Below are 13,681 nucleotides of genomic sequence, written 5' to 3'. Positions count from 1 at the left end.
AAATAGGCCAATGTATGTGCAGACAGCAAAAACAGGAGAATATACTCAGTCATTTTAGAGAAGTGCCAAAGACAAAATGAACATACACTGGAAATGTGTGATGACATTACCAAAGCTCACCACACTAATCATCTGGTGTGATGGAAACAAGGTCCTGACCCCCACACCAGCTATTTATAACCACAAAAAATAAAATTCCATGCCATTACCTTCACTTCATGGGACAACTTTTTTCTTTCTAGATTTCTTCTTTTTGTCAACAATGTTCTCCTGCTTCCTGACAATGCATACACGGCAGTACCAGTCTTCATTTTCATCTGGAGGAACTTGAATGCCCACACATACCCTGGAAACAGTATTGCTTATATTTTACACAATTTCATAAATTACAAGACATAAAAATATGCAAAATAAAGAGAATTGGTAAGTTACGACTGCCTGCCAACTTTTAATTATCCCCAAATGTAAAGAATGTAGCAAAACAATACTACACATTCAGCTCCTTAAAGTCAGCCTGGGGTGAAATTTGTTTCACTCTAAATTAATAAATTTTCTCAAGAGTGTACACATGTATGATGCAACGCAAATATTTTACAAGCTTTACGTTGGGATTTCAACTCAAATGTACATCAGGTAATCTTAAGTTGGTGTGACTGCAAAATGTGCAATTCAGTTTCTAAATTTCTTAACTTTCAATCTTGAGAAATTTTAAATATATTAAAACCTTTAATTACATTAGGTCCTCGTTAAATCAAATAATCATGTAGTTTCTAAACCTGCAGAGAAACTATGTATAAAAATAAATAATTTTTACTGCCATGTATTCTGTTGATATCAATATCACATCCATAAGGAACATTAAATGTTGTCAGATATTTACACACTTGAGCATTTTTAGGACTGACCTATTGCATTATTTGAATAAATACAATAACCTTGATGACGCAACATTCTGCTTATCAAGTGATAGGTATACACAGAATAAAGCACAGTAGAGTTTACAGAATCTGAGTTTGATGCAAATAAAAACAGAACACACTGTTGGGCACATTCTTAGATTTTTCAAAGTTGTTTCAAATATATTAACTAAATACTCCAGAATCACTAGAAAAAAGAGGTGTAGCATAAGAATAACTCTGATGAAAGCAGGAAAACAGAATTTAAAAAATAAATACATAAATACAAATAAACATGCCCAAATTTTAAAAAAGTCCAGTGAAACATTTACGAGTTCTCTGCGATCTAAAAGCAACAAAAAAGGTGACAGATTTTGTCAGCATGATGAGTTAATGTGCACAGAAAGATATTTTCGATTAAAAATGAGTGGTGTGATACCATTCATAATACTGCAAATGTTAAAAAACATGGGTTATGGCAAAGAATAACGAAGAACAGTTATAACACATTGTACAGTTTTTCACAAGTTTTCAGCGTTTATTGCTGGCAACTGACCGCAAATAGCTTCTTTCAAGACGGCAAATGACTGCCATAACTTGTGACACCAACCGACTCTATAAACAAAATTCACAAAGTGTAATGTCTGTAGGCTTCGGACACTTGCGCTGAAATGAATGGCAGAGGACATTTTCACTAGCAAATGACAGTAGTTGCTGGACAGCGCTTGCAGTGTGTGGCACGCTTTATGCATGCATGCTTGACTCTCCTGCAAAAATTAAGCAACACTGTTTGTTTAACATGACACACCATGTACATATTTTCATTTTGTGTGTACACAGGTGCTGTCAATTTTATATGGCAGTTATGTTCACTTACTTTTCCATTCAGAGAAAAGTGTGGCCACTTGTCCACACATCATTTAAGACAGTCCACTTAATATTCCATTTTTAAACATACCATTATCAAATTATTGAAGCCTCCCAAAAATGATTGTATTCAATTAGTTCCTGAACTGACTTTTGTAAGGCTGCCACTTGAAAATGATCTTAACTCTCTCATATTCTCATATGAAATTATAGTTTGTATTAACTTTCACACACACTGCACTCCCTATGTTCAGAACCTGGTGAAACTGGAATCATAAAATTTAACTAAGTATATAGTAAAGTACACAATCCTAGTGTGAAGTTTCTGTCAGGAGAATCATGTCATAAGTCACATACAATGAGAGTCTTCATTTTAATATGTAACTTTCTGTGGTGTTGAAGTTGGGTGCCTCTGCAGATCAATCAAAGAGCTCAGTTTCTAACTGTGCAGAAAATTAAGTCGTAATCTATTCACTACTGTGGATAGGCAAACTGTATTGCTGAAATTGCATAAAACCTAGTGGATATTGTACATTCACTATGGTTACCAAAAAAGCTTCTTGATAGCAAGACAATGGTCAGAACTGATGATATTGTAAATATGAGCATGTGCACTCCTACAGATGATGTCGAATTCCGACAGGCCAGCCGGTGTGGCCGTGCGGTTAAAGGCACTTCAGTCTGGAACCGCGTGACCGCTACGGTCGCAGGTTCGAATCCTGCCTCGGGCATGGATGTGTGTGATGTCCTTAGGTTAGTTAGGTTTAATTAGTTCTAAGTTCTAGGCGACTGATGACCTCAGTAGTTAAGTCGCATAGTGCTCAGAGCCATTTGAACCATTTGAATTCCGACATATGACAATAACAACTTCATCCAGATACAGACATGTTATACGAGTTAAACTGGGTTACCCAAAGTCTACAAACATGAAATGAACCAGGCTTTGTTCTAATATATGTTGACTCATTGTTCGACATTACACATCTCCAGTCTCAGTCTACGGAAAATGCATGATAGCATGAGGGTAATCCAGGAAGTAATACCCTATTGTAAATTTCCATTTCACTGGTTTTATAAAGCTTCTATCCACAGTCAAATGGTTTCATCGATACTAAATTCAGTGTAGTATAAGTGCCAGGCAAAATAAGTTTTCATTGTGCATTCTGCCTGCATTTGGAAAGGAAGGGGATGGAAACTCACAAAGCCATTTTTAAAGGGGCTAATTAGGCATTTGCTATATGGGATTTAGATGATCATGGAAAACCTACAGCTGGATGGTTTGACTGGAATTAGAACTGCCATTTTCCTGGGTGTGAGACAAATGTCTTACCAATGAACCACATCACTCAGATTGAAGATTAACATCAGGAAAAAAATCATGCACGCACCTTTCCATAAAGCTCAGAGTTATGGACAGGAAATGTTTTGGACACTATGCCAAGATCAAGACTGCAATGAAAAATTGGCTTAAGGGACTAATGGGAGCTGACTACAAATTGGGAATTATAATGATCATGGACAAGTATGAGAAATGATTAAATGACAAATGTGATTATTACGACGAATAAATTAAGTTTCAATTTTGTAAGTGACAAATTTTTTGCTAATAAAATACTTTTCTTGACTTTATTAAAGCCAAAGATCATTATTTTCTGTATTATCCTCCTATATACAGTATGGTTCTCAGAAAGAACATCACTGAAGTTCCACTGAATGACATCATGATCCAAGGAAATGGGTTTGAGATCCGAGTTCCTCACCCAGTCGTTACAAGTTTTGCAATCCTATTCTTCATATCACATCTTTCCATGGCCATGGTTTGCTCTCAAGGGTGCTTTTGATACGTCAACATACAACAGTAAGTTCATGTAATAATTCCTACATGTCACAACAATATAATTCACAGATACTAACATAGAAACATAATTATATATGTAACTTCCTAACAATTAACCTCATACACAGAGTATTTATGACACATTCAAGGTTATTTGAAAAGCTTGTAAAATCCAAGGCCACATTACCAATGTTAAACGATGAGAATAATTACAGGGTTTAGACCCTTATTATAAAATATAGAAAGTTTTCAGAAGTTAAATCTGTTTCATTAACGAAAATCGTAAAAATGCATGCAAAAGGGAGTACAGATAATAAACAAAAATATGGAACCCAACATCCATCACATAGTCAGCTAAAATACAGGGTGTGCACCTGGGACACCTGTGCCGTCCTACCATCACAATATAGACTTCACTAAAACGTGGCATGTAGAAATACGTTTGCACCAGGCACCACAACTGGGTGTGTCAGCCTGTCAGAGCAAACATCTATTTGTTGTGGGGCCACATACTCTACAGAGATGGGTAAGTGAAACATTAACAATTTTCTTTACCTGGAATGGAGAATATCATAACCTAATAATTACAGACTGCTGCTTGTCATCTCTCACCTACAGCCACCATTCTTCCCATTGCTGTATGACCTGACTAAACACAAAGTTGGAGCCCACAGCAGTGTGTTTGTGTGTGTGTGTGTGTGCGCGCGCGCGTGCGTGCGTGTGTGCGTGTGTGTGTGTGTGTGTGTGTGTGTGTGTGTGTGTGTGTGTGTGTTGGGGGGGGGGGGGGGGTTGCATCCATCAACTCATCCACCCCTACAGATGCCCTAGAGTGCCTATTTATATCCCCTACTCTGAATGCACCCTGGTACCTAATAGAAAGCTACCACCTTCAGCTGTTGCTATAGCAGAAATATGCCTTTATGATGAGGAACATTTTCTCTCAGGCTATGTTTTATGAAGGGCCTGAATGTAACAGTTCTCATCTGCTTAGGTACTTTCAATCTCACATGCAATTCAGGGTTATACACCATAAATGTACCTGGCAGTAAGACCCTGAAGACATGCTTAGGGAAAACAAATGAGCAAGAGGCCACCCCTCTGGAAGTAAATAGGACATAATACTAAACTTTTTATTCTGAACTAGTTTTCTTGGTTAAGTTTGCTGCTTTCTGAGAGACCATTCTCACAGCTTGTGCACTACTCCAGTACATGATGCCATGGTGACAGTTACTACCTCCTGATCTGTGAACACACCTCTTTCCTACTCTCTAATGATTCACTTGGAACTTCGGCCATAACAGCTGCCTTGAGACGTACGGTGTCTTTCCCAGGTTTGTCACATATAACTTTATAAGTACAACACACTTGTCACCATCTCTTTAACAGATTTCTCTGTTCTTATTTGAAACTTATTCACCCTGGATGCGCACACATTCACTAAACCTCTCCCATCTTGAACACAATTGAACAGAAAGCAGATCATCTCTTTTTGACCCATATGCATATATAATACAAAAATTGTGGCACCCATCTGTACTATTATGGAACAATAATATAAAAATCATATTAGTGCCTCTTTTGTAAGCTTTTTAAATTCAAACCAAGTCTAGATTTCTTAAGCAGCCAAGATAGTGATTTACTTGAACCTTGGCAGAAGCACTGACTTTAATCATTAATTTTTTTGTAAGATTTCTTTTTGTCTGAATCATAAATATCATTCCAGAGGTTGGTAAGCAATGGTAAGGTATGCGAGTACCTGGAATACAGTGTACTGTTGTATAATGGCAACACCACAAGGGATTGCTTACAAACAGAAGCTGGCAATGGAGCTTTTCCAATAGTCCCTGTGGTAAGACTAGTTCTGCCATGGTGGACTACATCCAATACTTTCAGTATGCTGGTCAAGCAGACATGTACACTATCTGTTATCATACCAGGACCCCAGCACCAATGCTCTATAAAACTGTAACAGACAATCTCAGTCTGTTCTCCCATACTATGCAAATAATATAATTTAAAACATCAAGGGCTCTGAGGGTATGAATTTCCAAATTACTCAGCTGTGGCAACCACATAGATTATATACTTCCAGCCTCCTAATGGTCATTCACAGATAGTGTGCACTTGCAACAAGTGCTGGAAGATAAACTGAAAACTAATCAAAAAGTAACTACCACTGAATGGGGTACTGTGCCATGGACGTTATATGATCTACTGCTGTTAGAAAAACCACCCTTAAAGCAATGCTTGGAGGGGCACCATTCTCTTGAATAAAACGATCATATGGGAAGTCATTGATTTGACACCAAAGGTAATGTGCCATGACAAATGATTCGAGGAAAGGAAGATAAGTCAGAAAGCCCCGTGTATGGAGCTGTCAGAGGATATTATGCCTCCAGGTAGTATCATAGGCTTCCTTCTGTAGGTCTGGGGGGAAGGGGTGGGGAGGGCAATCTACATCTACCTCTACATCAACATGATTACACTGCAATTCACAATCAAAAGTGACTTTAGTCAAAATATAAAAAAAATATAACTTGTAGAATGTTCATCGAACCACCTTTCTCTGTTGTTCCACTCTCAAAGAGTGTGCACGAAAAACAAAGAAATCAATCTTTCCGTGCAAACTCTGATTTCTATAATTTTATTATGATGGATCATTTCTCTCTATGTAGGTGGGTGCCAACAAAATATTTTTGCATTTGGAGGAGAAAGTTGATAACCAAATTTTCATGGGAAAATCCTGCCACAGAGAAAAATGCCCTTGTTTTAGGGATTGCCACCTTAATGCACGTATCATATTCATGGCACTCTCTTCCCTATTTCACTATAATACAAAATGAGCCACCTTTCTTTGAACTTTTTCAATGTTCTCCATCAATACTATCTGATGCAGATTCCATATTGTGCAGCAATACTCCAGAAGAGGACGGACAAGTGTAGTAAAGCCAGTCCCTTTGGTAGACCTAACACCTTTTCTAAGTGTTCTGCCAATAAAGTACAGTTTTTGGTTCACTTGCCCCAATACTCCTTAGGCATGAAATTTGATTAGAAACTACTTGGGGGGAACAGTGTCAAAAACATTATGAAAATCTGAAAATATGGAATCAGTCTGACATCAGCTGTCGATAGCACTCATTACTTCATGAGAATAAAGAGCTGCCCACACTTCACAAGAAAGATATTTTTTGAGTCCATGTTGGCTATTTGTCAATACATCATTTCCTTGAATGTAAATCATATTGTTTGAACACATTATATGTTCAGAAATCCTGCTGAAAATTGATGTTAGTCTGTAATTCAGTGGATTATTCCTATTTCCTTTCTTGAGCACTGCTACGACCTGTGCAACTTTCCAGTCTTTAGGTACGGATCTTTCAATGAGCGAGTGGTTGTAAAAGATTGCTACATATAGAGCTATTGTATCAGCATTCTGCAAAAGGTACCTAACTGTTACGCAGACTGGACAGGAGGACTTGCTCTTTATTAAATGATTTAAGCTGCTCCATTACACTGAGGATATATAGTTCGAAGTTACTTTCGCGTTGGCAGTTGTTCTTGCACTGAATTATGTAATATTTACTTTGTCTTCTTTGGTGAAAGAATTTCAGAAAACTTTGTTTAACATTTCTGCTTTTGTGGCACTGTCATCAGTAGCAGTGCCATTGGTGTGACACAGTAAAGGCATTTGATGCATCTTACCAATGATGTACTTTACATACGACCATATCTCTTTGGTTTTCCTGTCAGATCTCAAGAGAGAATATCATTTGGAAACTATTAAAACACCTTCCATTGAAGATCACACTAGATTTTGGGCTTCTGTAAAACTTTGGGAATCAGTACCATTTCTTTTCAATTTATTTGGTATGTATCTATTGATTTCCGTTGACACTATTTCTTTGAATTTAAACCACATTTAGTCTATGCTTACAGAGTCATATTCGAAAGAGTGGAGACTGCCTTTTGGAAAGATGTCAAGTGAATTTTTCAACAGATGTCCGACAGAAAAGCTAAGCGTAGCTACCTTCAGCAGACTCAGGTTACATTTCCTGAACACACACTGAAAGCAACTAAAGAACTGTCTGAATACTACGATACAGACCAGGGGGCAGTTGACTACCTGCCCCCAACATATTTTCTATGCAGCTAAGAAAGCAACACTACAAAAGCTACTAAGTCATGTTCATCCATTCTAAGACTAAAGTACGGGAATTTAAATAGCTTTCGCTGCTAAGTAATGAAATTGTCCTCCATATACATAAAATTAAAAGTAGCAGGGAGGTTTCTTTGCTTCTTAATGTGATATGTCACAACATGTTATATTATATTTTGTCATAACCTGGTGCCATGTCACTGGCTATGGACAGGATCAAATCGCAAATCCAGTTCTCACATGAAGAAGAGGCAGATGGAAACTTAATTATTGGTGGAAGTCGTACCAGTCATTGAATATGTGAAAAGCTGGATCCTGGGTGGTGGTAGTGGTGGTGATTTGCCTTTTTGGGTTCAGAACAATTTCCTCAGCTATACCAGTAAGCCAGGGTGAATAGGCGATAATATTACAAAGTTTTCTTTTGCCTTTTGCTTCCACCAAGCTGGTGAATCTGTATCAGTTGACAATTTGGATGAGGGACTTGTTGGTTCCCTGAGACTTGTCTTCAAGTATAAAGATTCTACTAAAGAGTCCTCTTCTTATTTGCCAGAAAGAATTAATTTGGGGTGGTCTGGTAGTTTAGATCCACTTTTCTGATATCTGCTGCTTTTGCAAATTGGTTTCTCTTTAGGTGCTGAAAACAGAGGCTTAATGGTTCAAAGTATACTACCAAACTTCCTTATTTGCCTGTTGAGAATCAATGGCAGTCTTGGGGTGCATTGTTAACTAGTACGTCTTTCGGCATCCTGAGAAAAACAACTGACTTTAGAACAAGCAACTCTTTGCCCAAGCACTTACATCTGCTTATGTTTATTCCAGCTACCATTCTCACAGTTTGCACTATTCACTACTTTTTAGCCACTGATGTAAAAAGACATTATGAATGCTGATGGCTTAACAGAACGATCCAATGCTTTAATTTCAGCATAACCAATTCACTTCATGAACTGCATTTCTTGCATCTCATTCTCTTCACTTTAGCTCACAATTTACTCTCTTCATAATGTTCTGAATGCAGTTACATCCCCTCCAACCTACGCTTTCTTCAGTTTCTGGAGATAAAGTTATGTCAGATATTTACAGGAGGTAATAGCCTTGCTAAAATTTGAGGTGTTCTGAAGCTGTCTTACAACTGGGTAATCAGCAAATGCTCTTTCATTTTGTATTTGCTTAGCTTGTAGGGAAGGGTATGCTCCTATAATTAAGCAGTTCAGAGCACAAGGAGACCTAGTGCAAAAAATTGGAAAATCCTAGTTATATTTCAGCTGGTTTCAAAATATCAATAATTCTTCAGTTCAATGGTGAATCAAGTCCACAGTTTAATATTCAGTCCGCAGGGTTCAGCAGTTCCTTGATACTCTGAGACAATAGTGCTATCTTTCTAAGCAATGCTGAATCAAGACCATAGTTCAGTATTAGTCGGCTGCGTTTAGTAGTTACTCAACGCTCTGAGACAATGGTGCCTTCCTAGAGAGCTATTGTGAACCAGTCCAAGTTGCAAAGCACATTACAGAAGGCTGGAAGCAAAACAAAACAGAGTTGAGACTTAGAAAACTGGGATAGGAAGGTATCTATTAATCTGTACTGCTTTTATGAAGTTAGCCCTGCAATAATGGAAGAGGAATCTGATTCCATTTCAGATACTAATAATTAAAGCTCTTCAGAAAAGAATCATGGCAAGTCCCATTTTCATGAAAATTATTCACAGCAGCATAAATTTCATGCTAACTTTTTTGCTAATCAGTTATCTGTCATTTTAAATGTTTTAATACCATAAATATACATAATTTAATACTGTGTCATTTAACTATGTAATTACAGATTCAGGAGGAGATGCTGTGTTTCAAGTTAACTCAGCTTCCCAAGCCAGTCTCACTACAGAGGGACTGCACTTTGCTGATAACAATGAAAGTAGAGGAAGGAAGAGGACCAAGAATGATAAGAGTTGGAAGAGAAACCTGAGTTACAAACTTTGAAATAATGGTCAAAAATATGAGAGTAAAAAAAGGCATCAATATTACCGCAAAAATATTTGACACTGAGTTTAACTGCAACTTCCCAAGAAGGCGCAAAGAAAAAATGAGCATGAATGATCACAGGAAATGCTTCAGCTAATACTGAAATCATCACAGTCTTGTGCAAATTACTAATTGCTAGAAATCGTGGCAGTGTAATACAGACACAACTCAATCAAATACTTTCAAGTATTTTATTAGAATTTCTAATGAAAGCAAAGGAGTGTGCAAAGAGGCTACATTTCAAATTAGCTGTGCAAGGCTATACAGATATGTGACAAAAACATAACAAAAAGTATTTGATGTGACACAGTCATGGGAAAAATACCTCTGCAAAAAAACTGATGACAGTGATGTTATTAACCATAAACAATCGTTTCTTGTTTATCAGAACCATTACTCATAGAAAAACAACCTTGGAAGGAAAACCTGAATCCTGATCTTGACACATGTAAAACTATGATTTGCATATACCGAAATATCTACAGGCAAATAAGACCTGAGTGAAATAGAAGTTCTACTAAAATGTTTTCTGCACAAAACTTAATTTGCATTACCAATCACAACAAACTGATACTTGCCAACTGCACGATGAGTTAGAAATGAAAATTTCTAAACAATGTAATGATGTTAAGTCTCACACAGTCGAAAAATACCTGCATTTAGCAAGCACGGAACAAGTTGGATGCCCATTGTGATCCAATGAAAATGCATGTAATGAAATTTATTTTGCCACAGTTGATTTGCTGAAGGCTTTGCCTTTTCCTAAACTATCTACTTACACACAGCACAATGTAACAGAAATATGTATGTATACAATTTTGACATTCATTTCCTCAATCAATCCACAGTCTTAACGTGTATATGGGAATTAACAGAAGAAGGTAGAAGATCTCAAGAAACAGTCAGCCGTGTCAGGACACATTTAAAAATGTACGCATCACACTACAAACACATCACTCTTGATTCTGATGTGAGTCCTGGACAGATCTGAAACATTACAATGGCTGTCATCCTATTAAAATTAGTCAATCATACAGAAATGCTAGTGGACATATATTGACCACAAATTTATGGTACTGGGCCCCTCATTTTTACTGAATGATGCTGACATTGGTTTAACAGAGGCAGCTGCAAGTAAGAAGCAGTATATCTTATAGCCCAGAGGATTTGTTCAATATTGTAAAATCTGCAAAACATGGAAGTACCAAAATGTTTAGTCAATGTAATGAAAAGAGGATAAATTACAATTATAAAACAAACTGTTGATGGCTTTGAGGTAAATTGGTTAAAAATTCCATAAATGGAGTGTGAAAGAGACATATATTTTACAATATTGTTTAAAGAGACTGAGTGATTTGGTGGAATTGAATAAGGTAAATTTTATGAAGAAAAAATAAATAAACTAAATTCACAAACCAGTGTCTATCAGGAACAATAATGGAAGAATCGTAAGTCAATTATGAATGAAAACAGGAGGACATGCTTGACTTCTCAAGTTCATTCCACCATTACATCATGTGTACTACAAGAATCTTCTAACTGCAGAAAGACCACAAAGAGGAAGATCACAAAATGACCAGCAATATTTTCATGAACATGAATAGTGTTTGTGTGTGGAGAAGAAGAACAAGAACAAGAAATGTTAAGTGAACTTCCTTGTCAGCTTGGAGTTTGGATAATTAATTAAAAGAGAAAATAATGTAAGATGATGTGTTAAAACAAAGAAAGAAACAGGGAGTGATGTTTAATTATATTTGAAGTCATAAGAGAAAATTTTTCAATGCAGCGGAACCATGCCCAGTAAAAGAAAGGGGGTGGGGGCTTTTATATTAATGGAAATATCTGTTTACATTGTTTCCTAGTTTAGCCTGTATTTGCACTTTTTCATACAAAAAATTGATGTTTAATTCATCTGCAATTAATATATATTACTTCAACTTTATATTAATTTTTCTCAAAAGAATAAAATAAGGACTTGGTCAACTTTTTCTCTGACCACTCAATTAATAGGCTGTTCTTACATCTTATGGACTGACGTGTTCCGGTAACAAACTTTTAGCTTTGTGGTGGAACTTTTTTTGGTGATCTAAAATCTAATGCAATAAAAAAATTCTGTTATGTAATCAATAGTCTGTTAATCTTTGTGCATTTTCTGAGACTAAGTTCTCTAAGACCTTCACAAATCTTTTGATTGGTTGGATAGGAATACCCAAACTACTGGGAGTTTTTCTGGAAGATATAGTAATATTTATTTACCTCCTACAAGCAGCTTGGGAAATAAAAAGTTAATCCAGATGGAGTGCTTCATTATTTGGATGAACCTAATACAACTGGGGTGTGGTAGGTGCTTCACAGGCTGACCATAAATGACAATTGCACTTCAACAACAATCCACTTTATCAGCACATAACACAGTTTTTTTTATTTTTATTTTTTATTTTTTTTACAGTCATTATCAGAACTATAAGTTGGGTCTTTGCTCCTCGCAACATAAAATGTCCTTACACCTTGCCCAAATATCATCACTTAAACAGGCTAAAAGCTTATGATTATAAGAAAACTGGTAATATTGACCAGATCCAGCTTGTGAACTCCAGGTTCAAGTCTGCAGTCCTGATGCACACTGAAAATTCCACCACATAATACCTTAGCACATCATTAGAGAAGTCAAAATAAAATGGTGTACCCCACTGATAAAGTGAAATATTGTGTGATAATTCATTTTCTGTATTCTAAGGGACCAATGCTGCAAAAATTCATTCTGAGTTAGTGGAAGTTCACAGGACAATACACTGAGACACAGTGGTTAGAAGAGAGACACACTTCAAGTGCGTTCCAACAAGTCTGAATAGCAAAGTAGCAGACCATACGATTGTGAAGAATAGAGAATAACAAGATAAATGGGGGCTCTGATGCTCCAAGATCAGATAAGCACTATTAAGGCTACGGCAGAGAAATTGAAATTTAGTCATGGATCAGTTTCCCACATCTTGCACCACATTTAGAACATGAGGAAGTTTGCTGCCCGTTGGGTTACATGGCTGCTCACACTCATTCAATAAGCCTGGCAAACTGACACAGCAGCAGAAATGTTACAGCTACCAGTGTGATAATTTCTTTCACCACTTAATCTCCATGGACACTATGACCTAAAGACAAAAGTATGAAACCAAGTGGAAAGATGTGGATCCACTATCATTGAAAAAGGCAAACCCCAACCATCATCAGGCACAATGATGCTGAGTGTATTTTGGAACTGCCATGGTGTGGTGCAAATAAATTCTGCTCGCAAGGGTAAAACTTTCATCAGAGCATACTTCTGAAATCTCCCGGTAAGATTATGGGATGCTGTCAAGACAGAGTCACTGGAAGAAAGGAGTGTGTTGGCTCCCCAAAACCACAGTTGATTGTGTACACGACAGTCAGGACAGAGAGTCCTGACGTAGCACCCAGTCAGTACCTCCTCTTTCCTTGGATGAAGCAACTGTTGTGTGCAGGCATTTCCAGAATGGTGACAAGTTTATATTCAAGGTGGAACACTTTTTGAACAGCCAAACTGCAAACTACTACAGACAAGCTCTCAACCATGTCACTCATCATTGGGAAAAATGTGTTGCATTAAAGAGTGAATGGAGCTTACAGAATGCTACAGATGATGCAAGCATAAACACCCCCCTCATCCCCCTGAATTCATCCCACCATCATGTATGAAGTGGTTGGAAATTATCATGCTCTACTGAAGAAATGTTGGTGGTGTTATCTTTTGACTTCATAGCATAATGTTGAAAATTTCAGCACTCTTGTATTTGACTACAAACAGCACCTTTGTGATGTCTTCATTACCTTGCAAGTGTCAGTCATAGTCAGAACACTGTTCTGTGTAGTTGTGAGTACATTATGTTGGAGA

General features: G+C 37.1%; 1 protein-coding gene across 1 annotated transcript in view; it reads right to left on the bottom strand.

The window, feature by feature from the left end:
• The window catches only part of LOC126248672 (transcription initiation factor TFIID subunit 3), a 324,519-nt gene that overhangs the window by 12,940 nt on the left and 297,898 nt on the right, over positions 1-13,681 (bottom strand). The window contains exon 11 of the mRNA XM_049949903.1: positions 210-346. Coding sequence (XP_049805860.1) covers positions 217-346 — 130 coding nt within the window. The 3' untranslated portion in view covers positions 210-216. The remainder of the gene's footprint in view (positions 1-209; positions 347-13,681) is intronic.

This window comes from Schistocerca nitens, chromosome 3, assembly GCF_023898315.1.
Source record: "Schistocerca nitens isolate TAMUIC-IGC-003100 chromosome 3, iqSchNite1.1, whole genome shotgun sequence".
NCBI classification, from domain to species: Eukaryota; Metazoa; Arthropoda; class Insecta; order Orthoptera; family Acrididae; genus Schistocerca; species Schistocerca nitens.
The sequence above is the reverse complement of the archived record's forward strand: the minus strand, read 5'-3'. Positions and strand labels throughout refer to the sequence as shown.